The sequence below is a fragment of the Camelina sativa genome, chromosome 5 (assembly GCF_030686135.1).
Source record: "Camelina sativa cultivar CO46 ecotype springtype chromosome 5, ASM3068613v1".
Classification (NCBI taxonomy): domain Eukaryota; kingdom Viridiplantae; phylum Streptophyta; class Magnoliopsida; order Brassicales; family Brassicaceae; genus Camelina; species Camelina sativa.
Genome location: NC_141884.1, coordinates 27,232,578 through 27,259,700, shown reverse-complemented (window position 1 = coordinate 27,259,700; position 27,123 = coordinate 27,232,578). Strand labels below are relative to the sequence as shown.

Sequence of the window (27,123 nt, the reverse complement as noted above, 5' to 3'; positions counted from 1 at the left end):
GAGAGAGGAACAAAACCCTTGAAGACGTAATCATAGAGAAGAAGCGTGCGCGTCCATATCAAAAGTGACCGTTGGAGAGATTCATGTAAAGTTTTTCTTTTTTTCTTTTTTTGTTTGGTAAATTTCTAAAGTGACCGTTAGAGAGAGATTCATGTAAACGTTTTTTTCTTTTTCTTGGTCTCATCATACGATCTCTTCTCCAACGGTCAGAAAACACTAACACGATTGAGGACGCGATATCGAGCAAAGGCTTCTTATTTTTTTTTCGAATATGCATAATTTCCTTTTTTTTCTTCTATTTTGCTTTTTTTTTTTTTTTTTTTTTTGCCAACTGCTATGCTTTTTTTTTTTTTTTTTTTTTTGACAACAAAAGATCAGCTCAAACGAGCCAATTGGTTGGGAAATCGTTTACAAATAAAACTTGGTGCGGAGATGTACGCGCTTGGCGTGCCAAAGAATCCGCCCTTACATTAGCATTTCTAGAAATTAGAGATAAAGAGAAAGAAGAGAATTCCTCCCTATCAGTCTTGATGTCGTCAAGGTACGCCGAGAACGCTGGCCAGTCGGAAGGGGAAGACACCATCTTCACCAAGTCTGAGCAGTCGGTATAAAAAGCCACCTCTCTGAAGTCATGCCCAATCATGCAGCGCATCGCCCAAAGGAACGCTTCAACTTCAGAATGTAATGGAGATAGACTTCGTCGGAAATTCTTGGCACCCAAAAACGGCAAACCTGTCTGGGCGGAGGTACAACACCATCCAGCACCTGCATACAAATCCCCTGCTTTCCAAGATCCATCTATGAAGCATCGGTATCCCAAAAAAACCGAAGGAAGGGAGGTTGTGGCCACCCTAGCCGGGGTCTCCAAAACTGCTGGAATGGTGGGATATGACACCGGGTCGTCCTCGACCTGAGCCTTCTGCCACGCTGCAGCTTCGCCCTCTGCTAAGCTAACAATATCCTCCGGCCGCTCCACAATATTTTCAAAAACACGTGCATTCCGTGCTTTCCAAATAAACCACATAAGCCACGGAAACGCCGCAACATGGGCCCCAGGATTCTGCTGACCCAAAAAATGATCAACATTTGCATATACTGATTCCGTCGGGAAAGAATTTGGTCCCACTGGTACATGAGCTAGAGCCCAAACCTGACGGGCCGGAGGACACACAAAGATTGCGTGATTGATAGTCTCCACATCCGCGCCACATCGCACGCACCGTAAGTCGCAAGCAATACCCCGTCGTCCCAAATTTGCCGAAACCGAAATACACCCAGTTAAGACCTGCCACATAAAATGTTGGATCTTAGGTGGGCAACGAGCCCTCCACACGCTAGCCAGCAGGGGGGTAATTTCCGGGCCAGAGCCAGTGGCCGCAAAAGTCCGAGACACGTCATGACGTGCAGTGTGATAGCCAGATTTGACTGTATACTTCCCTGTTTTCGTGAAGTGCCAACCAAAAGGATCATCCTTTTGATTACCACCCAAAGGTATAGCCCTTATGAATGCAACATCAAGTGGGTCAAAATGCTCATTAAGCATATCCAAACGCCAAGTATTAGTTTGCCGATCAATTAATTGATTCATTTGAAGAGAAGAGTCCTTTAACGGACCCTTACTTAAAGCTGGTCTCGGGAATTGAGCTGGTACCCAAGGGTCAGACCATATAGAAATGGTGTCCCCAGAGCCAACCCGTTTAATAAGCCCTTTATTAACCAGAGAGCGAGCAGAACATATACTCCTCCACCCATAGGAGGGAGAGTATGACCTAATTGGATCCAAAGGATGCGTATTCCTATAATACCTACTTTTAAACACACTGGCAAACAGCGACTCTGGAACGTCTATTAGACGCCATAGTTGCTTGGCTAATAATGCTGAATTAAAGTCATCCACATTCCTAAAGCCAAGACCACCCAACTGTTTACTAACACATAATTTCTCCCAGGCAAGCCAATGCATGCCCCCTGTCTGACCACTAGTACTCCACCAAAAATTTGCCACTGCACTGGTAAGCTTGGATGTTATTGTTTTTGGTAAACGAAAACAAGACATCACAAAAGTTGGAACAGCAGTAGCCACAGATTTAATCATCACTTCCCTTCCCCCTTTTGATAGTAAATTTGCTGTCCAACCATTCGTCCGACTCTGAATCCGCTCCCTAACAAAGGAGAAAACCTTAGTCTTAGCCCCACCCAAACTCTCAGGTAAGCCCAGATACGATCCCATACCACCCAGGGTTGTGATCCCGAGAACGTCCTGAAGTTCGGTTCTTGTCTGCTCATCAATCTTGTGCCCAAATTGTACCGATGATTTTGTAAAATTAATTTGTTGACCCGAGACAGACTCATATTGTTTTAGAATATCTAAAATAACCCGACATTGTCCTCTATCCGCCTTACAGAAGAACAGACTATCATCGGCAAACAACAAATGCGTAATAGGGGGGCATTTATTTGCCACTTTGATCCCGGTAATAAGTTTATCCCTTTCTGCTTTCCGTATATTAGCAATTAAAGCCTCTGTGCATAGGATAAACAAATAAGGAGACAAAGGATCACCTTGTCGCAACCCCCTCTGTGGAACTATCAAACCATTCGGCTGACCATTAATAAGAACCCTATACTCTACCGAAGTGACACAAAACATTATCCAGGAAACCCATGACTCGGCGAAACCCATCTTCTGTAACAGAGCTGCCACAAAATCCCACTCCACCCTATCATATGCCTTGCTCATGTCTGTTTTGATGGCCATAAATTTTCCTTTACAAGACGGGTTTGTGCGCAAACCATGAAACATCTCTTGAGCTATAAGGATGTTATCTGAGATCAGCCGACCTGGGACGAAAGCCGATTGAGTCTCAGAGATAAGACCTGGTAAAACCCTCTTAAGACGTTGACATAAAATCTTTGATATAATCTTGTATCCAACGTTACACAGACTAATCGGCCGTAATTCTGCCATTCTAGTTGGCTTGGCCACCTTTGGAATAAGGCAAATATGGGTTCGATTTAGGCCCTTGTCAAAAACTCCCTCCCCTAAAAATCTATTAACCAAATCTACAAGATCCGTCTTAACTATACCCCATGCTTTTTGGAAAAACAAAGCTGTCATCCCGTCTGGGCCAGGGGCTTTATCCGGGTGCATCATAAATAAAGCAGACTTGACCTCAGCCTCCGTAGCGGGTGTTGTCAGCCGCTCATTATCCTCAGCTGTAATAACCGTATTGACCTCCCGTAGGACCTCCTCAAAATTCTCCGGGTTTGTTGAAGTAAACAAATCCTCAAAATAAGAGACCGCCGTATTACATATATCCACGTCCTCGGTTGACCATATGTCATCCTTATTAAACAAACCCGTGATCCGATTACGAGCCCGTCTTTGCTTTGTTAAGGCATGAAAATATCTGGAATTTTTATCCCCCAATCTCATCCATTTGCTCCGACTCTTTTGATACCAGTAAATCTCTTCATCCACATACGCCTGGCGTAAGCAATTTTGTAAATCCGAGATTGTATCAGGAGGAATTGAATCATCTGCCAAAACCACCTCCAACTGCCGCTTTAAATCCTCAATAGTTTCCCTACCATATGGGACTTGTGATTTACGCCACTTTGAAATGGCCTTCCGACAACTCACAATTTTATGCACAAAAGCACCTGAATCCTGGTCCCTGTCCCCGGCCCACCCTGACGCAATCGCATCCATCAGCCCCGTCTTTCCAATCCAGCGGCGGTCAAACATAAAATTCCTTTTCCCCCGCGGCCTTTTAGCCCCAATAGTAATCACAAGAGGCTTATGATCAGAGGCTATCATTGGTAAATACTCTGTTACCGTGTCCGGGAACAAATCATGCCAATCCTCATTCCCTAAAGCTCTATCCAGCCGACAACGAATGGGTTTCTTATCCCGCCAACCCCTCCAAGACAAACAATCACCAATATAAGGAAACTCCAAAAAACCACAATCCCGAATCATCCCGTTAAAAGAAAGAAAAGAGGAAGGATGACGTAGCTTCCCTCCCCTTTTTTCATGATTCCCTGTCATCTCATTAAAATCCCCAACCAAAAACCAAGGGGTGGACCGATTAGAACTAATTCTTAAAATCCGTTCCCACACCAGATCCCTATTTTTGGGGACCGGATCCCCATAAACGAAGGTTAAGTGGATTATTCGGCCTTTGAAAACCGCTTCAATGTCGATTAATCTGTTAGATTCAAATAATACCGAGACCTGAAAATCATCCTGATTATAAAACAGAGCCATACCACCACTACAACCAATAGGATCTATTGTTTTTAAATTTTTATACCCAAAATGACCAACAAACTTTTCTAGAATGGGGGTAGGTTGTTTGGTTTCCATGAGAAACAAAAAATCAGGTCGATGTTTGGACCATAAATCCCGAAGATTACCAATTGTGGCCTTATTACCCAGGCCTTGACAATTCCAACTCACAATATTCATGAAAAATAAAATGATATTATGGGAGTTAAAACACCCAAAAACGCCTCCTTCCACCGTAAAGAAGACATATTAAGAAACAAGCCCACCAAAAGTTTGCATAAAGCCCATAAAAACAAAACCTCCGAAAAAACCTTGGTACCACCAAAAGGGCCTAAAGTCAGATGTACAAAATCCATATCAATAAAACCAGACCACACGAAGACCATGAGGCCTCCAAAGCCCAAAAAAACAAATTCTACCAACAGTGAAAAAGAAACCCGAGAATGAGAAAAGAAACATGCAAAGGTAGCAACCGGGTGAAACTTAACATTAACCGTAATGCAAGGCTCAGCAGGCCCATTAAAAGCCCGTAATCATGAGTCCACAAATTAACCATGATCACAACCTGAATAAAACCATACCAAACCCAACAGAAAAACAAGAAACAGAAGGAGACAAAACACCCAGAAAAAGGCCAGCAAGGAAATGTTATTACTCGGGAAGGAGAGATACATCGGGTACAACCCTGAAAAGTACACACCAAAGGTACAATAAAAAACAGAAACGAAAAACAAAAACAACCAAACGGGACTCCCGTTAAACACTTATTCCAGAAACCTAACATATGATAGATCAAAGAAAACAAAGCAAAAAATAAAAATTGCAGCCGGAATAACAACCAAGAGAGAAGACCGGTCTCCACAAACGCTTGCAGGCCTTGACACACTAAACACATTAATCAACCGATGGGGTTGGAGGCTTTCCTCCTTGGTGAGAACTGATTTTCCCAGTCAGTCCAGCACCCTTTGTAACAACCTTCTTGCGTGGAGATGTTAAGGAGCACAAGTTCCGTTTCTTGGTACTAGCCCCCGGGAGAGCACCCTTTTGCTTGACCTGTTTGACCCGCAGAGCCGGTACTGTTCCCCCTGCTTCGTCACTACGTGACTGATCCCCAGAGCCCTCCTCCACAACAGCACTAGCCGGTTTACTTACCGCTTGATCAGAGAGGTTTACCTCCCCTGAGCTCTCTTCGACAACTTGCACATCCGATAGGATAACCTCTTGGGAAAGCTCCTCTGTCACCGCACCTTGCTCCTCCATGATCTCGTCCATAAAACCCAATGTATGAGTGTCCCTAGAAGGGAACTCAGGCCCTAACAAAGCATTGAGATCATCCGAAAAAAGCACCTCCTGCTGCACCAAAACCCTAGAACTTGGCTCTGTTGCATTCGCATCACCAGTAGCAGGAAATAAATCCTTACACACCCTCTTGTCCACACCTTGTGCAAGAGCTGACAAAGATTCTACAGAAGAGTTACCAGTAACGACAGCCTCCTCAACATTAGGACCCAAAAAATCATCAAGCATCTTTTGCTCCTCTGCAGTAAAGGTAAGTCCCACAGCACTTGTGCTATGTTGAATCTGATCATTCTCCGAGATCGGAACCTGAGAGGTTGAAGCTGTTTCAGGGACCACAGGCACCGACTTTTTCTCAAACCGCGCCTCCACAGGAACTCCCCTCTTAGGGCCAACTGCTATGCTAATGCTCGATTCATTCATTTCTCCCTCTTTTTTTTTTTTTTCTTTTCTTTCATTCAACTTAAATGTATTCATTGGTCAGTCAAACTAAACCGGAAATAAATTATACGTTTGCTAGAAAATCAATGCAAACCAAATTAAATCAGTACTCATACACTCGAAAATAAAGTTAATATTAAATCTACCATCTCTTTTCTTTTTTTTGAATGAATGTGAAATTATATTCAAGTCAAAAAAAGTCCTTTGTACAATAGATGCGTCCTTCTACTGAAAAAACAGAGGATTGAAATAGACTTTAAAGTATTGCCAAAACAAACTAAACTCTCGATTGAAACCAGAGAAGAAGACCATCCTTCAGCTTGTCAGGACAATGCCGCTGGATAGAGGAGACTTTATTTCGAACTAGACGATCCAAAGTGTGGATAAGTTGAGCCTCGGTGCGCGGCTGCTCACCATGACGACGCCTATTCCGCTCACACCAGATGGTATGAACAGCTGCCTGGAAAACAAGTCTGAGAAGGAAACGAGTTGTGCTTCGAAACGTTGATGCAGAGAGCAGAGAGATGAGCTGATCAAACCGGTTCGTATAATGAGGCCGGAGTAGAGTACGAGTTAACGCTGACCACACCCGTGAGGTATCTACCATCTCTTTTCTTTCACTTCGATCGTCTAATTTCTCACCAAATAAAGTATTAAAAAGCTCGAATCATTGTTTCATGTTTGTTTCGATCCTCTTGCATGTTAATTGAGCCATGAAAGCAACATGAATAGGAATATGAAGAAGATGAAGAAGACGAAGAAGGAGAACGAAGACAAAGGATTGTGAATATATGTGGAGGATTCTAAGTTATCGGCTTTACAAATCCCATCCCACAAATTCTAATCTTTGGATATATGGTTCCTCTTCGACTTCTCTTATTCATCACTCCCGCGTTTCTCTCCTTCCTTTTCATCTCCCATCTCTGCGACAACTACCAAGTCATTCGATCGACCTGCATGAACCAAATCAATGTCTTAAGTTTTTCTTTGTCAATAATTTATTTATTTGATATTAATATGATCTATTATTTAACTCCCTATCAAAGGTAGAATACACAAATTTTCGTGCTTTTATATATTGTTATGGTGTTTAAGACTTTAAATTAATAAATTCCCACGTTTCTTTGCTAAACATTTGGTACTTGCACGACAAGTTATCTTCCTTTGTCTAGAGTTTTAGGTTTCATATCAAACCGAGTAAGCAGATTACGGTTCTCGGTCGCATAAAGAAATAACCGGTACATTGTAACAGCTTACAATGATAGCTAGAACCGATAAACAAAGAGATTTGTGAAATACAGTAGAACCTCCATAAATTAATACTCGATAAATTAATAATCTCTATAAATTAATTAATTTATTCGGTCCTAAGTTGAGACCCCTGTTTTAAAACGCGGCCGCCGAAACCGCCGAGGCGCTGTTTAATCGCTCGGCGGTGGTGCTCTGCCGGGATTTTACTCTAATCGGTTTTAAAATCGGAAAAATGGAAAAAAAAACAACTTTTATTGCTGAAAATAAGATGATAGATGTTGGATCTAGTATTTGTTCATTAAAAACAGTTGAACTGGGGAAAAAATCAATGAAAAACAACTTATTAAGTCACTGGTGGCACAAATTAGGGTTGCAGGTTTAGAAAGGATCGTGTGAGGAAGATGAACCGGAAATGACGTTTCTGTGTATGTGTGTTAAAGATGATTAAAAAGAAATATTGCTTGTCATTCAATGGAGATATGTTGTTTATAATTCAAAGTTGTCTTAACCCGAATGGAAAAGGGTGTGGTGACAATGGAGATTGATAGTGGGCTGCTACGGACGACTAGTAGTAGGGACGCAACTTGGGTAGTTGTAGAGCTGGATGAGTCAAGATGAAAGATGTTAAAAAAAAATGGTTGATTCTTATTTTGGGGTTTTTGAGAGAGCCTTAGAAAATGGATGTTGTACTAAAAGGAAAAAAAATATAGAGGATTGGAAGAAGAGGAAGACGCTACGTCTACAATGTATGAAGTTTGATAGGTGGTATAGGAATCCACTAAGGATAGTGAAATGGAGACCACTAAAGATTATGAGGAGACATTATTTCTATTTGGTGTTCGATGAATGCAGAACGGACATTATGTGGTGAAGGTGGATTACATGAGAAGTACTACATTGAAAAAAAAAATGCATCGAAGCGTGAAACCCAAAAAGAACGGTAATGTTAGGAAAGTGTTAAGGAATACACTATGATAATTTCAGGAAAAAGAAATGTAAACCTTCCTACGGATGTTAGCAGGAGTGAGCACAAAGGAAGCATGGTGGATCATAAAACCACATGTCACATGAGACCAAAAGGTTATAGTTACGATTATACTACAAGTTGTTGTTAAACAAGTTGTTTATTTCTGAAGCAATTATTTTCATAACTCAAGGTAATGGAGAAACCTTTTATTAAAAATTCGGGTATTCTATTCAAGTTTTAGAACTATTTGAAGAACGTGTGTTATGTCTATGCAAAGGAAAGCTAAAGGAACTATGACACTTGACGTTCCAAGTGGTCATATGGATAACATCGGATATGCTACAATATAAGAGAAAGATTTGTATTTGTTGAATCAAAAGTTGAATAGCAAATGCAGAGAGGAATTATTCTAGTGAATGGAAACTAGAGTTGAATAACAAACCCAAGTGGAAAGTTGTGATTCGTTGTTGATTAGAAAAGTTTGAAACATACGAAGAGAACATCTAGAGGGAGGACACTCCCAGTTGAGTTGGATACTAAGTTGGAGAGAAACTAGTTCACAAATTCGAGGACAAATTTATTTTAAGTGGGGGAGAATTGTAACATCTCGGATTTTGACAATTGGGTTTTGTTACTAAGAACAGCCCACTAAAGGCCCAATTGAAGTTAAACAGAGGAGAAGAGGGTTTTGGTGTGTGCTCTCATTAAGCCGCAAAATAGAATCGGGGATTATCAAACCTAAAACCAGCAGCCTCCGAGAGTGGCAGAGACGAGAGACAGCGGAGCCATTGTCGTTGTTGTTGTTGCTTCTTGGTGTTGTGCTTGAAGAGGTGAAGGAATCCGAGAACGTTGGGAAGCGAGGTCGTTGCCGTTCACCGCCATTAGCAGCCACCGTGAGTTACCATTGGAGTTGCAACGATGAGTCACTAGAGATGTCAGCCGTTGTCACCGGAGTAGTCGTAGTCATCGTCAAGACCGTTAAGGGTAAGGAAACCTAGATCTTCTTTGTAACTTGTGCAGGAAGTTACTGGCTTTGTCTGATTTGTCGCTTTGTGTTGTTCTATATTGTTGTGGCATGAGGACTTAACCACCGTGAGCTTGATCCGCCGTAGTCCGTAGACGAGTATTGCCGCCGTGTTAACAGTGCGTCGAGACTAATCACCGTGAGAGGTAAACGATGAAGCGTTACGTCTCCTGTTGTTGTTGTTGTTGTTGTTGTTGTTGTTGTGTTGTTTGTTCATTATTTATGTTTGTTCATTATTTAAGTCCAGAACCGAAACTTGATTATCGAACGTACGTGCATGAGTTGTGAGTTGATTTGTGGTGTCGTGCATGGTTACGTGTGTTGGTTAATTTAATATTGGTGAATCGTGTATTCTGGTCTGGTTTAGAGATTCTGTTAAACCGAGAACATGGGATCGTGATTAACATGTGGACGTGAAGTGAATTGTGCAATCGTGACGTTTGATGATTGCTATTAAATTATAAGATTTGGTTTGATTAATTATTAAATCAAGTCTAATTAATTTAATTAGTTGTCAAAAAAAAAATAATAATTTAATTAAAAGGTTACCAGAATCATTTAAATGGAGATTTTGGTTTGGACGGGTTTGATGGATTGTTGCTATTTAAACCGTTGCAGATTGAGAGTTCTTGTTGAAGTGGGTTTTGTTGGTGTTTGTTCTAAACCGAGGATTCGATTCATGTGGCTAATGTGAGGACTAGTTGGTGTTTTCTACATATTCAAATATGTTTGGATAGTTACTTAATTTAAGGTTAAGCTGAGTATACCTATATGTTACATAGTATATAAGTAATGTATATTTGGATGAGTGTATATCATAAATATATATTTATTATAATATATAAGAACTAGAATAAATATGAGAATATAAAATGAATGTGTGTTGATTGATATTGATGTGGTTGCGTGAATGCATGTTTTTGTTGTGGTAAAATAAGTGCTTGTGTGTGAGGAGATAGGTGCCAAGGGCACGTAGGTGCGGGTGAGCCGCAGAGAGTCTTGCAAGGAGAATTCCTTGTACTTTTGTGGTGGTCTACGAGCGCGGAATGCGGGTAGATCAGGATGCCTGACGAGCCGACGTGTGTGCAATGCTAGGAACAAGTGCAAGAGGCGCTTGGGGTCCGTAAGCATGAGCACGAGTGATTGATGCTAGGACGAAGTGCATGAGGCATGGAGGTTCTGTAAGCATGGTGCATGAAGAAGTGCGAAAACATGATGGATCTGATAATGCACGAGGATAGCGTGTGATGACACGTTGTATCCGACCGGTCTTTAGGGTGGTTATGGGACTTAGTTCCATTTGTGTGATGTGTGTGCATGTTTGTGTGTCAAAGGATTTAGGACACAGTGATTGTTGCTTGTCTTAGGTTTAGACTTTGTGATTTTTTAAGCGTGTTTGGGTGTGGAGACTTCGGGAGCCCTGAAGCTTTCCCTCACTGAGTAATTATCAATTGTTCATTCCTCTCTCTTTTGTAGGTTGGTTAAGTTAAGAATTTGTTTTGGATTGTTAGCTGGTGGTTTTGCAATAAAAAGAGAGTCAACCCGTTGACCAGCTCCGGATACCGAATTTGGGTATTCCACAAAAACTACTTTAGTAGACACATCCATCACAAATAAGAGGGAAAATACAGTGCCAACCCATTTTAAAAGGAAGTTATGATCATCTCTCATTTGACTGTGAGTAGACTGCAAAGGATGAGAGTAAAGAATAATACATGGAAAATACAATAAGACATACAGAGGAGAAATAATAACAAAAAGGAAACAATACCAAATTGAGAACAATCCTTGAGGAAACTAGTGAGCAGGAACACAAAGCTTACTTCTCTTAAATACTAGTGAACTATAACTAAAAAATAACCAAGAATCAAACCCCAGGAAAAAGCAGCTCATGAAACCTAAATCAACCAAAGATGAAAAATCCAGCATATGAGAGTAAGATAAAATACAAATATAGAGAAGCAACCTCACTAGTTGTTAACAACGGTCATGAGACAGACCAAAACTAGCCTCCCATGCATCCTCAATATACCTATAAAGGACGAGAGTATTTCACATAAGAAAAAACCCACTGTCACAAGCATATGAGAGTATGATCAAACACTAAACAGAGCTGTCGCATGACGAGAGCTAAGACAACCAGAGATAAAGGGGAAAGAAACCAGTTAGTAATCTGACATTCAAATAAAAGGTGATCTTAAACCACAGGTCTAGCCTTAAGCAGACCCTACAAGACATATAAACATCCAATACAAAATTACTACCAAAGTACAAAGTATAATAAATTTAAGATCTAAATCAAAATTTTCACAAACCCTAATAAGGAAACAGAGAGAAATAAGAAACCAGAAAAGAGGTAACATGGAACGCCGAGAGATCAAAGATCAACTGAGACAGAACTTAATAGAGGTAATTGTTAATATAACAGGCTCCACACATACCTTCACTTGCAGAAAGTCAATTTCATCGCCTTGTTCATTTATGGTAAAACCCCGAGGATGCGCATTGTAAATACCTATATTCAGCAAAGAAATACACAAGCTTCGACTCTTTGAGGAACACAGACACGAATAGTGAAAGTAGATGCATTTCAAGTATTGGGAATTACTTACAGGGCATAAGTGTTGTCAGCGGTTCTATGATAAACATTCCAGAAGCTGCATCACATTCAATAACTCCGGATTATTGGTTGAGGATTAACTTCAAACAGGTTAAAGAAAAAGGATTCTGAGATCACTTACAGGTCAAGAAAAAGGATATCAGATTTCCATTCCATCGTTGTTGTTGTTGCTCATGCATCATCCCCGATTCTATGAAGAAATTTTCTCTAAGTATATCAAAGCTTGAAACTCACAAGTTCCTGTCATTGGAAGCAAAGACGATTTTGTTGGACTTTGAGCTCCAATCTGATACAAATTAACTTGGCCACGCTGCAGCAATTCAAACAATGATCACTGCAAGGAGAATCTAGTTAGGATCTGATACAGTAAGACAAAGACAATAAAGCTAAATAACTCAGTACATGCACTTAGGATCTGATACATTTTTACCTTTTGGCACGATTTAGCTAACACCAGAGTTGATAGCCATTCAGCTCCTTCCAGGCTCCACACATACCTTCAAGAAACATTCCAAACTATAAAAAAAAGCACACATGATTAGTTAATTTAAATATCAAAGTTTGAAACTTCAAATAATTGTTGTTGCGTCATATAGTGTGCATCATCCCTCATACTATGAAGTGTGAAGAAAGCATACTGAATTCTAGAGAAGGAAAAAAACAATGAAAAAAAAAACCAAAATCTCAGTCTCCTTTAATTAACATCAAATTCCGACCTGAATCATAACAATGAAAAGAAAAGAAAAAAAAATCAAATTTTAAGCAGATTTTTTTTAAACTCACTTTGATGTCCGTGGAGTGGAAATTGAAGCGGACGAAGACAATAAATGATCTGTTACAGCCGTTAGATGCAATTGTATTTTAGATATGACAGTAAATACCACATTAAAAAAAATAGATGATCTTAATAAAATTTGAAAATATCTAAAAACAAAAGGAAAACCAAAAAAGTTGTTTCATTTTTCTTAATTCCACAGTGCGCGTAAATCAAATAAAGAAATGGGAATTTTGCACTTACACCCACTTTCTCCTAAACTATTAACACACACACCCACTTTCTACTATCACTATACGTTTCTTATGTCAAATTACAATTTACACCCTCCCACTAAACCAACTTCTCTTTTTACTTTTTTTTTTCTTTTTCTTTCTCACTTCTCTCTCTACTATCTCTTTCTCTTTTAATATTTTGTTTCTTTAACACTTGTTTTTTTTTTCATTACTATGTTTAAGTTTAGTAACTTTAGTTGTCCACAAAAAAAAAGTTAAGAAACTTGTAAATAAACATTTTTTACATTTTTCAATATTTTTCTTTCCACAAAAAAAAATAATAATTTATGAGACTAATCTAAATCAAATACAATTGAATTGGTCTTCATAGTCAAATCAACAATTTATTAGTCCAAACTAAATTAATTAAATAATTTAGAAATTAATGAATTTCTTTAACTAAAATTTTAATATGAAATAGACTGTTTGTTCACATACTTTAAGCTTAAATTAGATGCATAATGGATTAACAAAATATTGCATTCATAAGTAGTTATTCATTTGGATAAGTTTTAAGGAACTTTGATCTGTTACCAGTACCCACAAATTCTATTGGTATCCACATGACCATGAACATATGGATTCATGTTGTCATTGTATCCCAAACCCTAAATCTCTATAACTCGCAAATTCGGTTGGTATCTACATGACTACAATTAAATATATGGATTTAATGTGTTGCTAGTACCACATTTATGGTCATGTGTTATGGTATTGATAACAAACTTTGATGTGTTACTAATACCCACATTTATGGTCATGTGTTACTAGTACCCACAAATTCTATTGGTATCCACATGACCATGAACATATGGATTTGATGTTGTCGTTGTATCCTAAGACCTAAATCTCTAGAACCCACAAATTCTATTGGTATCCACATGACCATGAACATATGGATTTGATGTTGTCGTGGTATCCTAAACCCTAAATCTCTAGAACCCACAAATTTTATTGGTATCCACATGACCATGAACATATGGATTTGATGTTGTCCTTGTATCCTAAACCCTAAATCTCTAGAACTCATAAATTCTATTGGTATCCACATGACCATGAATATATGGAATTGATGTTGTCGTTGTATCATAATGTAGAGTAGTTCATCTAAAATATATTAATATGGATTTTAAAATATAGAAAATAGAAAATCATAATTTATTGTATAAAAATAAAAAGATAATTTTTTGATAATAACTACTTAAAGTGACAACAAAAGAAAAATAAGAGTAAAAGAGAAATATGAGAGGGAGAGAAAAAGTGAAATAATCGATTAAAAAACAAATTATCCTCCACCAATTTTTGTTTTTACTCCAAATCAAATACAAGGTCAAAATTGTCCAAAAAATTAAGTCACATATGCAAAACACATCCAAAAGTACACCTTCCATTCAAAGTGGGTGTAAGTGTAAGAACTTTGATCCAAAGTGGGTGTAAGTGCAATTGACCCTAAAGAAATAAATGAGATTTGGAAAAAGGAAAATTGTGACCAGTAAGAAAAATAAAGGAAAAACCAACAACGTCTTTTGTACTGTTTTCTAAAACTAAATACGAAAGTTATGAGTAATAGAAACCACCAACATTATTTCACATCTTTTTTTACTTCTACTGCATTATAGATATAAGTTTTCTTTAATTACATTTACATATATACATTCCTTCACAGCTGATTTGATCCAAAGAACTTCCTGTTGCAACAAGACAAATAAGAGTCTAAGAATTTGTTCTCACCAACTAACTAATCATTGTATTATAAAACTATCACACGCTACCTACATAATAGACAAAAACAACAACAAAAAACTCATGAAGCTCTGACGTAGATTGAAGACTTGAACAAATTTTCACCTTCATGATTACTATAGCCAAAATAAAACAGTAGAAAAACAAAGATATCATGGCGGCAGATTTTATGAAAAAACAACAACAATAAACACAAGAAGCTTGTTTTAGGAGAAATTAATACTGACCTGTGGATAGTGATGTAAAGCCTCACGAGCTCTTTCATCTTTTCATCACCAAATCCCAAAGAGAATAATAAACAGTGTATTTGACATTTGTAAATAAAGAACCGACTAAGCGGATTCAGATTTCTGTCCGAAGAAAGAGTATTTATAGACTCCAGTATTTTAATTTTTTCAACAAAAATATTATAATTCAAACGGTAAAAAATGTTACCGTTTAAGAACACTTTCAACCATGAGAACAAATAGTTGACAAGTTCATTTTATAAATTTAATGTAAAAGGGGGTCTATGCTAACCTGTTGTTCCGGAATAAATCTTGCAGCTGCGACCACAGGTCCTGCATTGCCACCATTTAAACGTAATAAACAAATAACCCCACACGCAGCACTTCCAGAACCAGAAGCAATATCAAGAAGGAAAAAACAAACTATTCTTTCAAGCAGACTTTTACTATGCATTACATCAAATTCAAATATTAAGTTTATACGATATGGCGTGAACGAAATGGTCGCCGGCATGGAGACACACCACAGACTGCTGTCGCTATTATCTCCTGGATCGACAGGCAAGTGAGGGACCGGCTGCTATCTATTGGATTACTGGGGGATCGACGATTCGACGAAGCTTTACAACTCTGGTTTCAATCACGTTCTTAGCCTCTGTTTTTTGCTTTCTTTTCTAATTTTTATTTCAGTCCTAACAAATAAGGGGAAATGATCTGAAAGTGTTGCACTAGTTGTAAAAAGGTTATTTTTCTTTTGAATATAATTTAACATTTTATTCAAAAAAAAAAAAAAAAACAAATTCAAATATTAAGTTTAGTAAACATTTGGATCAAGCTTGAGACATATATAAAAGCTAAAACATGATCACATGCAGGGACACTGAAAGATACAAACTTATAACTCACATGTTGTGTCGATCATGTTGTCCACCATTATAGCTACTTTCCCTTTAACATCACCAAATAAGTTCATCACCTACAACATCGGAGTTAGAGTACTATATAGAAAAGAACAAATTAGATTTGGAAATTAAAAATAATTAATTAAGTGGAACAAAACCAAAAGTGTCACACCTTGGTAAGTGCATGATTGATAACAATTTTCCCACAGCCAGAAGCAACAGGAATTGCGCAAATCCACCACAAACAGAAGGAGAAAGGGCATCAAGGACACGCTGACAACAGGAAAAGAAAGCAATCAACAACACACATCTTCAATTGACTATCTTGGTTGTAAAAAAAATATTAATTGAGTAATTACCTGCCCAGTAAGTAGAGGAGTATCAGCAGCAAGCTTTGAAGCAACTGGCCTAGGCATACGTACAGGCCAGCTCTGGCATATTATCAACCAAATAAATTTAATAAGTGAAGCAAATAGCTTAAAAAAATTAGGCTTGCAAGTAGGAAAATTAGAGATTGATGCAAACCTGAAGCATTGCGAAAGATTATGGGACGAGCCCTCGCGCGACACCAACAACATGAAGTGAAACTACCACCAAATCATCAGTGGGTGTGGCCTTATTACTTATAATGAAATATCACAGGCTGTTTATGAATAATAAAGTAGAAAAAGAAGTAGAGATAAGAAAATACAAAGTCAGAAAAGCAAGCTTACTGGGCAGGTAATTACTGGCCATAAACATAATCAAAGCAGTCCATAGACTGTCTCGGAGTGAAGATGACAAGCAAGGACACGACGTTGTTGTCCTTGAGCCTACAATAAAAAATTGTAGAATAAATGGAAAGTCTGTTAGCCATCAACGAGAAAGTAAATGGGGACAAAGGAATGAAACACAATTGAGAAACTCATATCATATCCCAAGCTTACAGTCTCTTGCATCAGCAAAACGTTTGATCTTTGATTATCCCAAGCTCCAGAGCCAAATAGCAAGAAATCTCCTGTTACAAAAACAGACAACGAGAACAAACAAGGACAAGCTCAAAAATCAGTGTCTACCTAAAATCAGTTTCAAACTAATACAAATTCTATCCGAAGAAGAAGGAATCTGAGAAAGAACCTGAGCTAAAGCAGGATAAGCAGTGCCACAAGTACAAATTGTGGATCCCGCTGGAGAAACGTTGCATAAACTCCAACAACCTGAAAAAGAAAAGAGACTATGAATCTATGTGACAACTTAACATGCGATTTGGTGAATGCAATGTTTCATGGTTCTGAAATTATAAAAAAGAAACAAAAACTTCCGTATAATGTATTATACATCAGTATGTTATGTATGCACACATATAGTATAACAGTTCCAATTAAAAAGAAAAAAAGGCAGAACAGTTTTTTTATGTCTAGTACGTTACCTCGTCGCCGTATAACGTTGTAAAAAGCATGAGGAGACACAGAACCATCAGATGTTCTTCCTCCAAAACCCCAGGCAGGAAATCGAATCATGAAACTGGACTAGATGAGAAAAAAATAGAGAACAAATTTTAAGAAACCGTTAAGACTTATGAGTAAGACCAAAACCGTTAAGAAGACGTTAGCACGGAGAAGAAGCGTTGAAGAAGCGTTTCCATCAAAGCATGATCCCATAAAAGACATCATCCGATCCAAAACCTGAAATAAAGTACATAACGACATTAAAAATCACATGAACATACATACAAAGCAAGCAACCTATGCACAATATTTTAAAACCAAACCCTATAAAAACATCAATTAGTATAGATGAACATATTCTGGTCCTAGAAATTTTGAACTTATCGGCTTTTATCTTCCTTAATTTGGGCTTTCTATTCTGGTAAGATCTTTATTGTCATCCATATATGTATTCCTTATGGGTCCAATGAAATTCAGATGCCAAGGAACCAAAAAAAGATTCTATACGGTTCTAATGAAACTCAGATGCCAATAAACCAGAAGAACAATAGGTAATAATGTGAACACAAAACAGCCATGACCAAATGTACAAAAATTGTTTGCTTCCACAGCAATTTAACACATCCGTAGACGCCAAACACTACAGTAACTCTTTCACAACTAGGTGATACCCGGTGCTACAGCACGAGATTATATATTTTGTTAGTTACTTTTTTTGTAATTTATATTTTTGTAATGTAGTTTTTTATTTTGACTTATTTTCTTTGTTTATATAGTGTTTATTTATATATTTGGGGTTATACAGTAAATTGGAAATTCTAATAGAGTAAGTAGTTTGTAGAATGTAGTTTTTCACGGAAACAGACACACTGCAATATTAGATAGTAGTTTTGTAGTAAAATGCATATGCTTGATAGGTGGCCGGTAATACACAACAAAATCAGCCGTAATAGCTCAATAATTTTGATCAAGCTAGGGATGCAATAGTTAATAACCAATTTTCATTGCATAAGTTGTATAAAACTCTAAATTTCATAAATGTAAACTGATTGTTGCTAGAAAAAAAAAACAAAAAATTGATTGTTGCTGAATAAAATAACTCATAGTATATAACTTAACTAATAACTTAAATCAATAACTTAATTAATGAAATAAATAATCCTTACAATCAAAACATAGTTTGAGCGAACGTATTAGAAAAGTAAAAAAAAAAAACAAAATGATTATAATTAAAATTTTCTGCTTGTATGTTTCACTTTTTTTGGTGTTATGAGCTCTGGTGAATGAGCAGTATTTATAGACTTATAAGGAGATCCTAGGGTTGTAGGTGAGTGATTAGCAATATATGGAATATGCGAGTAATATACCAATGATTAAGAATATGCAATATTGGTTTCCATTTGCTATTAAATTAATTTTGGGAACAAATATATGGAAAGATTATCCTGATTTATGCTTTATTTAGGATAATATTATGGTTCTTAGAATCAGAAAATATTCCTTTTAAAAGATTATTTGTTAAGATCGGATCTCGGTAATTAAGGAAATATCCAAATTTTTGGTAGTTAAAATTTATGGTTTTCATTTAAATACCTTAAAGGAAAATGAAATCAGAGTGTTTGCCTATAACGAATAACTCTGTTGGGGATCTTAAATAACTAATCTTGAATGAAATAATATACTGGATCTGAAAAAGATTAATCTGGAGTACAAATAGATCCGCGAGATTTTTTCCTTCTGTTGTCGGATATTTTAGGATCCGCGTCCTGACCCATAATTTTTTAAGTGATCGATCGAGGGCATAATGGTCATTTGTCAAAAATGAAACTATAGGTTAATTATATTAAATTTTGTGATTTTCTAATTATTTTTAATGAAAAACCTACCAAGTCATGGTCCATTTTGAGTCGAGGGAGTACTTCTGCTTTAATAGTAGAGATAGATTACCAAAGTAGCCAAAAAAAACACAAAAGCAAAACAAAACTTAAAAGCCACAAAAAGCCCAAAGAACAAAACAAAAAGCAAACCCAAAGAGAACAAAAAAAATCAAACAAACAGGGAAAAAAAAAAAAAAAGCAAAGAACCGTTTCTTCTACATCTTCTTCTTCGCTTCGTCTTCTTCTTCCGTGAAGAAGGTCAAAACCACGCCACCGCTTAATCGAATTAAAAAAAATAATGGTGAAGCTTGAAAATTTCTAAATTAAACGATCTATTATAGTTATTCACCCTTGTTCTACGTAATCGCCGGCGGCGTATGCTGATTCCGATCGTTGTTTATTCTCCGGTGTGTCTCCGGTGGTCTCTTCGACGACGAATTCATAATTACTATGAAGAGTAACTCCAAGGTCAACATCAATAACAACGGAGATAATCATAATCAGACGAAGAATGGTAGTAATGGCTTTTTGCCTAATTCGCTAAAATTCATCTCGACTTGTATCAGAACTGCTTCCTCTGGTGTTCGCTCAGCTAGCGCCTCCGTCGCTGCTTCTCTCTCTTCAGATTCTCAGGAGCTTAAGGATCAGGTTTGGCTCCAATTTTTCATTTTTTTTTTTTTTTTTACTTTCCCAATTCGTGATTTTGGATTTGGAATTTAGTGCCTGTTGAAGTTTGCTCTTTCCAATTGGGTTTTGATCAGATTAGGAAATTTTTTAAGACTTTTTTTTTTTTTATTCAAGTCCATACGTTTGACTTCTATGAGAATGAATGATCTCATGGCAAAGAGTTGTGAAATTTGAAAACTTCACAAGTGTTTGTTATTGTGATGATTGTTACAGATCTAGGGTTATGTGTCTTTTTATACATGTGTAGATGAGCTAGCTCATGGATCCAACCATGGTATAACCAAATACTGTTTCTTTCGATTGTTTATAGATGAATACTGGTTTAGATTTCGATCGAGTTTTTAACTCGTGTTGTTTCTGAATGTGATTTGATGCGAAATTGTTGATCAATGATGCTTAAGTTTTTGTTTTGTCGAGCAGGTGTTGTGGTCTTCCTTTGATAAATTGCACACTAGTGAATCTTCCTACAAGAACGTTCTTCTACTAGGTTATACCAACGGGTTTCAAGTCCTTGACATCGATGATGCAAGTGATGTCAGCGAGTTTGTGTCAAGGCGGGATGATCCGGTTACGTTTTTGCAGATGCAGCCCCTGCCTGCTAAATGTGATGGAGTTGAAGGGTTTAGATCATCACATCCTATACTTCTAGCAGTTGCTGATGAGGCCAAGGGTTCAACTCCTATTGTCACTGGCAGAGATGGATCCGTTAGAAATGGTCATGAGGATCCCCTTGCCCTCTCCCCCACTGTTGTCCGATTCTATTCCCTTAGATCTCACAACTATGTTCATGTTTTGAGATTCCGATCTACTGTCTATATGGTCAGATGCAGTCCTCGGATTGTGGCTGTTGGCCTTGGTTCACAGGTTAGCTTCTCGTGCTACCTGTTTTTCATGGAGTACACATTTTTCTTTTTGGTAGCACCGTGATCTGCTGGGTAGAGAGTTTGTTTTATTTGAATACGCGTAATCTAGTATTTTCTTAGACTCTTCTGTTAATTGAGACAGGCATATCTAGTAATGCTTTTTCATTTTATTGCAGATATACTGTTTTGATGCTCTAACTCTTGAAAACAAATTCAGCGTCCTCTCGTATCCTGTACCCCAGCTTGGAAACCAAGGGATATCTGGGGTTAATGTCGGATATGGTCCAATGGCTGTCGGACCCAGATGGTTAGCTTATGCTTCCAGTAGTCCTTTGTCATCTAGTATAGGTCGTCTGAGCCCTCAGAATGTTACTCCTCCTGGGGTCAGTCCATCTACCTCGCCAAGCAATGGTAATCTAGTGGCAAGATACGCGATGGAATCTAGTAAGCATCTGGCAGCTGGGTTACTCAATTTGGGTGACAAGGGTTACAAAACTTTATCTAAGTACTGTCAGGATCTCAAGCATGACGCTCCTGGTCCTTCTCTTTCGTCCAGCCCTGGCCGGAAAGTTGGTCGGCTCGCATCTCATTCAGCAGACTCAGATGTTGCTGGAATGGTTAGTCTTGTAGAGAAAGCACTTGTCCAATTTGTATCCCCAGAACCTAGCTTAGGATTATATTGAAACCTGGTCTCTTTGTTCGTTTACCTAGAAATGGTATGCGTTGTGGAATGTCAAATTTGTATCCCCAGAACCTAGCTTAGGATAGTATATATGTTATAACGTTTTGAATATAGGTTATTTAAACCTGTTTCTAGACTCGCGTATTTCAAGACATGGAGTATAACCCACTTATCAATATGACATGTGGCAGGTTATTGTCAAAGATTTTGAGTCCCGAGCTATCATAGCACAATTCAGGGCTCACACTAGTCCAATTTCTGCTCTCTGTTTCGACCCAAGTGGCACTCTACTAGTAACAGCCTCAATCCATGGTAACAATATTAACGTTTTCCGGATTATGCCGTCACCTACAAAGAATGGACAAGGTGCTCAAAGCTATGATTGGAGCTCCTCCCATGTGCCTCTTTACAAACTACATCGTGGCATGACATCAGCTGTAAGTTTATTATTCCTTTTTCTCTGGTGGCTATGTTTCATTTCGACATTTTATGCTACTGTAAACGCTGCTGTGCTATATTCCCTCAGGTAATACAAGATATTTGCTTTAGCAGCTACAGTCAGTGGATTGCAATTGTTTCATCTAAGGGCACCTGCCATATTTATGTTTTGTCCCCTTTTGGCGGAGAAAATGTTCTTGAAATACGAAACTCCCATCTTGATGGACCAACACTTGCTCCAACATTGTCCCTGCCATGGTGGTCGAGTCCATCATTTATGACCACCCATTTTTCATATCCACCACCAGCTTCGGTTACTCTATCTGTGGTTAGCCGAATCAAATGCAACAATTTCTTCCATGCTGCAAGTTCCGTTGTCGGAAAACCGACCTTTCCCTCTGGCTGTCTTGCTGCTGTTTTCCATCAATCTGTGCCACATGAATTGCAGTCTTCAGCTAATGCCTTGGACTATCTACTGGTTTACACACCATCAGGTCACGTAGTTCAATACAAACTCGTTCCATCTCTTGGAGGAGACCAGGCTGAGAGCAATACGCGAAGTGGAGCAACTTCTGTGCTGACCTCTGAAGAGGAACTGAGAGTGAAAGTTGAACCAGTTCAGTGTTGGGACGTCTGTCGTAGAGCAGATTGGCCAGAGAGAGAGGAGAACATATGCGGGCTTACTTATGGTGGACGAAAAATTGCAGAGCTAACTGTTGATACTTCTGATAGCGAAGATCTCACAAAGCCTCTGGAGAAACACCACGTTTATCTTGCCAATGCAGAGGTGCTGATAAATTCTGGAAGAAAACCAATCTGGCAAAATTCAGAGGTGCCACCATCTACTTTTCTGTTTCCTTACTATCCATGATGAAACACGATATGGTCATGTGTTCTTCCTATATAGAATGTACAATGTCTGACACGCCCTTGAATTTTATAAATTCCAGATATCGTTCTATCCGATGTTTTCACCAGACACTAATGGCAAGAACCTGAATATGGATCAAGGTGGCGGGGAGAGAGAAATTGAGAAAGTGTCTGCAAATGAGGTTGATATTAGGCGTAAGGATCTGCTGCCAGTATATGATAATTTTCAGAGTGTGTATTCCAGTATGCGCAACAGGTTAGTTACCTCACTAACTGCATACATCTTACACATTGCGTCTGTCGATGATGCAATTGGGAAGTGGTTCCTTCTTATGCTTGCAGGGGATTTTCTGGGGAAAGAGATTCAGATTCTTCTTCTTCTTCTGATCCTGGACAAGTTAAAGAAATTCATCCATTCAAAGGTAAAGCAAAATTTACTTGCTTAGCGAGAGCGTTATAGCATTTGTCAAATCTTAAAATTGAAGTGTTAGCAGGTATAGCTTACCCCGAGAATGAGGAAAGGAGAGGAAGTGCCCATTTTGCACCAACTCCAAACCAAAATCCTCATAGCGGAATTGTAACATTTAAACAACCTGTAGTGTCCATCTCTTCTGCTGTTAAAGACGGTGATTATGTAGACGGCGCTCATCTCCTTCCAAAGAACGCCTCCCTACCCGCTGAAACAAGAATTGAAAACAGCAGCGGGACAAGTGGAGCTTCAAATGTAAGTTCTAACCGTTCTGATATGAGCATGAGTGCAGCAGACGAGGGTGAAGGAGGCCCCATAGATGACTCCCCTAATTTCGAGCAGTTTTTCAAGGAGGTAGTCTCCAGTGAAACTGCTACAGAGGCAGGAAATAAGGATTCTCCATCTGATGGAAAACTCAATGACGATGATGATGATGATGACGACCTCCTTGGTGGTGTTTTCGCTTTCTCCGAAGAAGGTAAGAAGAATCCAACCCATGTCCCGTAACTTTGGAATGAAGTGAATCCGCAAATAGTATTATCGCTATATAGTCAACATTTTTTGGATGAATTGCAGGTTGAGTCTCGTGAAATTATGGGCTTTCAAAGCTCAAATGGAGAAGGGTTCTCGTACTAATCCCGTTTGCTGCAACTTACTCACTGATGATCTTAATACCCTAAAAGAAAAAAACAATTTAAAACCAATTCCCTTTTATCATCTGTTTCTGTAAATGCTTGTAAATGAATTGTTCATTATCAACAGTCTCTCGATTTCCATGGACTGTTTCTTTGTATTTTTTTTTTTTTTTTCACGTGTAACTCTCTCTATTCATTCATCGAAAAGAAAGAAAAAAGGAAAAAAGCTATGCAACAAAAAAAAAAAAAATAAATAAAGATTTATTTCGTTTGGTTTTTACTTTTTACTACTCGAAGGCATTGTGTTTTTTTTTCCACACTGCAGTGTTGTAATATCACACTGATGCTTTGACTGTAAAGATTTTGTTGTAGAGACTTTTGTTGTAGAAACTTTATCTGTTAAAATTTTAATGACTGTTATTTTTATTGTATGTTTTTCATAAATATAAATTATGCTAAGAATAAATTTATGTGGCAACATAATGAATTTTATTTTAAAAAAAAAAATTTGAAAAACTAAGGCTATGAATGGTTGCTGGTTTTTTACTGGTTTTTAGATTTTGGTTTTTGGATTTTGGATTTTGGATTTTGATTTTTTAAGTTTTTGATTTTTGCTGTAGATTTTAGTTTTGCAAAATCTTGAATGGTAACTTAATTAGTTTTTGGTTTTTATGTATAATAATTATTTTAAAAATAGTAAAATAAAGATTATAAATTTTTATTTAAAGATAAAAAAAAATACAATGATGCAGAAAAAAAAAATACTTTTATTGCAAATAGAAAACACATTATTGCAAAATTACTATCATCATCATCGAAAACTCTATAATGATGCAGAAATTTCATCCTGAATCCCTTCCATATACTGCATCGGAGTATCATTTTGCTATAATAAGTAAATTAAAATAAATATTTATATTAGAAAAAAGAAAAAAGAAAAAAAAGTCACGGTGGAAACCCACAAAATGTGGTTTTTAGATTTTATGAAGGAAATTCAAAAATCCTCCAAAAACTGGTTTTCCTAAATTTTAGGAAATCTATTTTTTCATAATCGTGAATGGCTTCAAAAGTGGATTTTGTAGAATCTAAAGCCAAAAACCACTGCAAAATCAAATGCCATTCAAGGCCTAAAAAACTCATAAAAAATGAATAGATAAATATTTTCAACAAATTAAAAAATATAAAGATATGACATAATTGATTATGTGTTATAATGGTTGTTGATGCAAAAATAATTATGAAAAATGGATCTCAAAATAACAGAAATAAAAAATCTGTTTTTAATGAATTATAATATATTTGTGATAAATTATACATAGATTGAAAATGAATGTTTTAATCATCATGGATAATAAGAAAGAGAAAAATAACTACAGTTTTATTATTATTTTTTTTTTATTTTTTACAGCCAAATAAGTCTCATATATGTGACTTTAAAAACTTGTATGTATAAACTAAAAAGATGGGCAGTTAGACTTTTAAGGCTTTTAAACATAATAAAGCAATAAAAGCATGATTGGTAAAATTTTGGCTTTTAAGACTTTAAATTAATTTTAAAGCCTTAAAAGTCTCTCCCAATCAGAACCAAAATCTCACAAAAAACTTTTAAGGTGGCAACTATTTTCACAATAAACCATCAAATCAATTTGCCTGCTAATTTTTGTGAACCCACGAATAAAAACCACTTAAAGATTTTATGTAGCAAAATCATCACTTTATAGTAAGAGTTAGATCAAAACTTTGGAAGTTTAAAATGGAACTGGTTACCACCTTAATTATTTTTTAGCATTTTAATGCAGTTTAGCTTCTGTTTGTGCATTAGGATAGAATTTGCAATGCATTTGCATATTTGTTTGTATAAACAGGTGATTAATTAGGTCCTTCAGAAGGTGGAAGTAAGCTGCAAGAGAAGAGAGGATATCCAGTGAAGCTGATCAAGGCCAATAAGATGGACAAAGCAAGCTTTCAAAGTCACTCGACCACCCCACTCGACCAGGCACACGACCGAGCAAGGAGAGGGACTCGACCAAGGGGCATCAGAGCTTTAGGATGCACTCAACCGATCACATGGTCGAGCACTTACCCAGCCAACTTTGTATTTTTTCCTCTAGCTAAGTAGGGCTTCCCCTTCCTCCTATAAAAGGACATTGTACCTCTGGCCGTGAGAGAGAGAGAGAGAGTCAGACCCAAAGAGCATTAAAAACCTAGTTTTTACCATTTTTAGAGTTCTTATTCCTTTTGCATCTTTTAGTATTTTTAGCACTTTGTAATTCTCATAACTTTTGATTTGTTTAATATTTGATCTTGCTTCTTTGTATTAAGTTGTAGATCTCATCATCATCTATTTATTTATATCTATTTCATCATTTTCTAGGTTTGTGTTCTTCATCACCATGTGTAGATCTGACTAGTGAACTAGGATCTTAGAGATGGGATATGTTGGTTAAGAGATATATGATTATCTAGACTGTTCAAGCTTGTTTGTTTATAATTCCCTTCCAGATTAGGAGATCTATATGCTATCTTTGTTCTGAGAAGTTAAAGATAGATCTCAAGTTTCTTATCATTCAAAAGATGTTTAGGATGCTAGAATAAACTAATATTGGAGATTAATATGTCTAGCCTAAGAGATTAGTTGTCTAGGGTGGTTTTTGACAAAGAATCTGGATCTTATGCATGTTTATTCATGTCTTAGCTAGTGAGAACTAGGTCTAGGAGTGTTTAAACCTGATTGTTATTGTCATGAGAGTGGATTAGCAAGTATTTGAGATCATTTTCTAGGGCTAGCTCTTGTTGATTGATTTTTGTTGAATAGTCTAGGTAATTGTAGCTTGATACCAACCCACAAATCCCATCTCTAGGACCTGTTTTGCATATTGTTTGTCTATTTAATCACTTATATTTGCTTCATGTGTTGTTTTATTGCTTCTCTGGGTTGTTCAAATTGTTTAGAATAGCTTCTCTGCATCGTTTAGCAACACTCGACCACACTCTACTGAGTTCGGTCGAGTGTCTGATCGAGCATCATCCTGTTTGTTTTGTTTATGCACTGTTTCATTCTAGTTTGATTTTCTTGCATTTGCAAAAATGGTTTGCTTAGTACTTGCTCTGCTTAGTGTAGTCTCTACATTTGTTTAGTCATTGTCATCATTCAATAGTTTAATCTTGCATTAGTATTGCTTAAGTTGTCTAGTTCATTGCATTTCATTTCTGATCAGTAGGTTGTTAGTGACAAATCCATCTTTGATACTTGGCTTAACTTGAATGCATGTTCACATCTTGATTGCTTACATATCACACTCTTTATGGTTTGACATCTTTTATGCTACAACTACATAAGTGTATTGAAACACCTTGCATCCA

The 27,123-nt window shown here is 37.3% G+C and overlaps 4 protein-coding genes across 14 annotated transcripts; 1 reads left to right on the top strand and 3 right to left on the bottom strand.

The window, feature by feature from the left end:
* Positions 1-5,185: 5,185 nt before the first annotated feature.
* On the bottom strand, positions 5,186-6,010 carry LOC147944455 (uncharacterized). Its single transcript, XM_087512599.1, has one exon. The coding sequence runs from the start codon at positions 6,008-6,010 to the stop codon at positions 5,186-5,188; it is 825 nt and encodes a 274-aa protein (XP_087368725.1).
* Positions 6,011-6,305: 295 nt separating this feature from the next.
* On the bottom strand, positions 6,306-6,635 carry LOC147944454 (uncharacterized). Its single transcript, XM_087512598.1, has one exon. It carries the CDS (start codon positions 6,633-6,635, stop codon positions 6,306-6,308), a length of 330 nt encoding a protein of 109 aa, XP_087368724.1.
* Positions 6,636-14,407: 7,772 nt separating this feature from the next.
* LOC104775333 (2-methylcitrate synthase, mitochondrial-like) lies at positions 14,408-17,485 on the bottom strand. Of its 11 annotated transcripts, none has more exons than XR_015557565.1 (12): positions 17,221-17,360; positions 16,929-17,008; positions 16,739-16,809; positions 16,526-16,624; positions 16,338-16,434; positions 16,172-16,243; positions 15,985-16,085; positions 15,817-15,886; positions 15,203-15,243; positions 14,911-15,033; positions 14,717-14,799; positions 14,408-14,628 (listed from the first exon to the last, which is right to left on the bottom strand). XR_015557565.1 is itself a non-coding variant. In XM_087450871.1 (12 exons), exons 8-11 carry the CDS (start codon positions 15,422-15,424, stop codon positions 14,745-14,747), a joined length of 276 nt encoding a protein of 91 aa, XP_087306997.1. In that variant the 5' UTR covers positions 15,425-15,886; positions 15,985-16,085; positions 16,172-16,243; positions 16,338-16,399; positions 16,526-16,624; positions 16,739-16,809; positions 16,929-17,008; positions 17,221-17,360; the 3' UTR covers positions 14,465-14,628; positions 14,717-14,744. The 11 variants fall into 11 exon arrangements, 2 of the variants coding, with proteins under 2 accessions (XP_087306998.1, XP_087306997.1); XR_015557562.1 differs by having other exon boundaries at positions 16,338-16,399; XR_015557564.1 differs by having other exon boundaries at positions 14,465-14,628; positions 14,911-14,948; positions 16,338-16,399.
* A 1,733-nt stretch (positions 17,486-19,218) lies between these two features.
* On the top strand, positions 19,219-24,040 carry LOC104787669 (autophagy-related protein 18h). Its single transcript, XM_087450869.1, has 9 exons — positions 19,219-19,764; positions 20,224-20,667; positions 20,843-21,283; positions 21,540-21,785; positions 21,875-22,618; positions 22,737-22,912; positions 22,999-23,078; positions 23,151-23,603; positions 23,702-24,040. The coding sequence occupies exons 1-9, from the start codon at positions 19,567-19,569 to the stop codon at positions 23,704-23,706; spliced, it is 2,787 nt and encodes a 928-aa protein (XP_087306995.1). The 5' UTR covers positions 19,219-19,566; the 3' UTR covers positions 23,707-24,040.
* The last annotated feature ends 3,083 nt before the right edge of the window (positions 24,041-27,123 follow it).

Excerpts from the sequence above, each read along its gene's own strand:
- LOC147944454 (XM_087512598.1), bottom strand. The coding sequence starts at position 6,635 with ATGGTAGATACCTCACGGGTGTGGTCAGCGTTAACTCGTACTCTACTC.
- LOC147944455 (XM_087512599.1), bottom strand. The coding sequence starts at position 6,010 with ATGAATGAATCGAGCATTAGCATAGCAGTTGGCCCTAAGAGGGGAGTT.
- LOC104775333 (XM_087450871.1), bottom strand. The coding sequence starts at position 15,424 with ATGCCGGCGACCATTTCGTTCACGCCATATCGTATAAACTTAATATTT. Across the intron at positions 15,034-15,202 it reads GATTTATTCCGGAACAACAG|AAATCTGAATCCGCTTAGTC; the intron begins GTTAGCATAGAC and ends TTCTTCGGACAG. Across the intron at positions 14,800-14,910 it reads CTTTACATCACTATCCACAG|TAATCATGAAGGTGAAAATT; the intron begins GTCAGTATTAAT and ends TTTTGGCTATAG.
- LOC104787669 (XM_087450869.1), top strand. The coding sequence starts at position 19,567 with ATGAAGAGTAACTCCAAGGTCAACATCAATAACAACGGAGATAATCAT. Across the intron at positions 20,668-20,842 it reads CTGTTGGCCTTGGTTCACAG|ATATACTGTTTTGATGCTCT; the intron begins GTTAGCTTCTCG and ends ATTTTATTGCAG. Across the intron at positions 21,786-21,874 it reads ATCGTGGCATGACATCAGCT|GTAATACAAGATATTTGCTT; the intron begins GTAAGTTTATTA and ends ATATTCCCTCAG.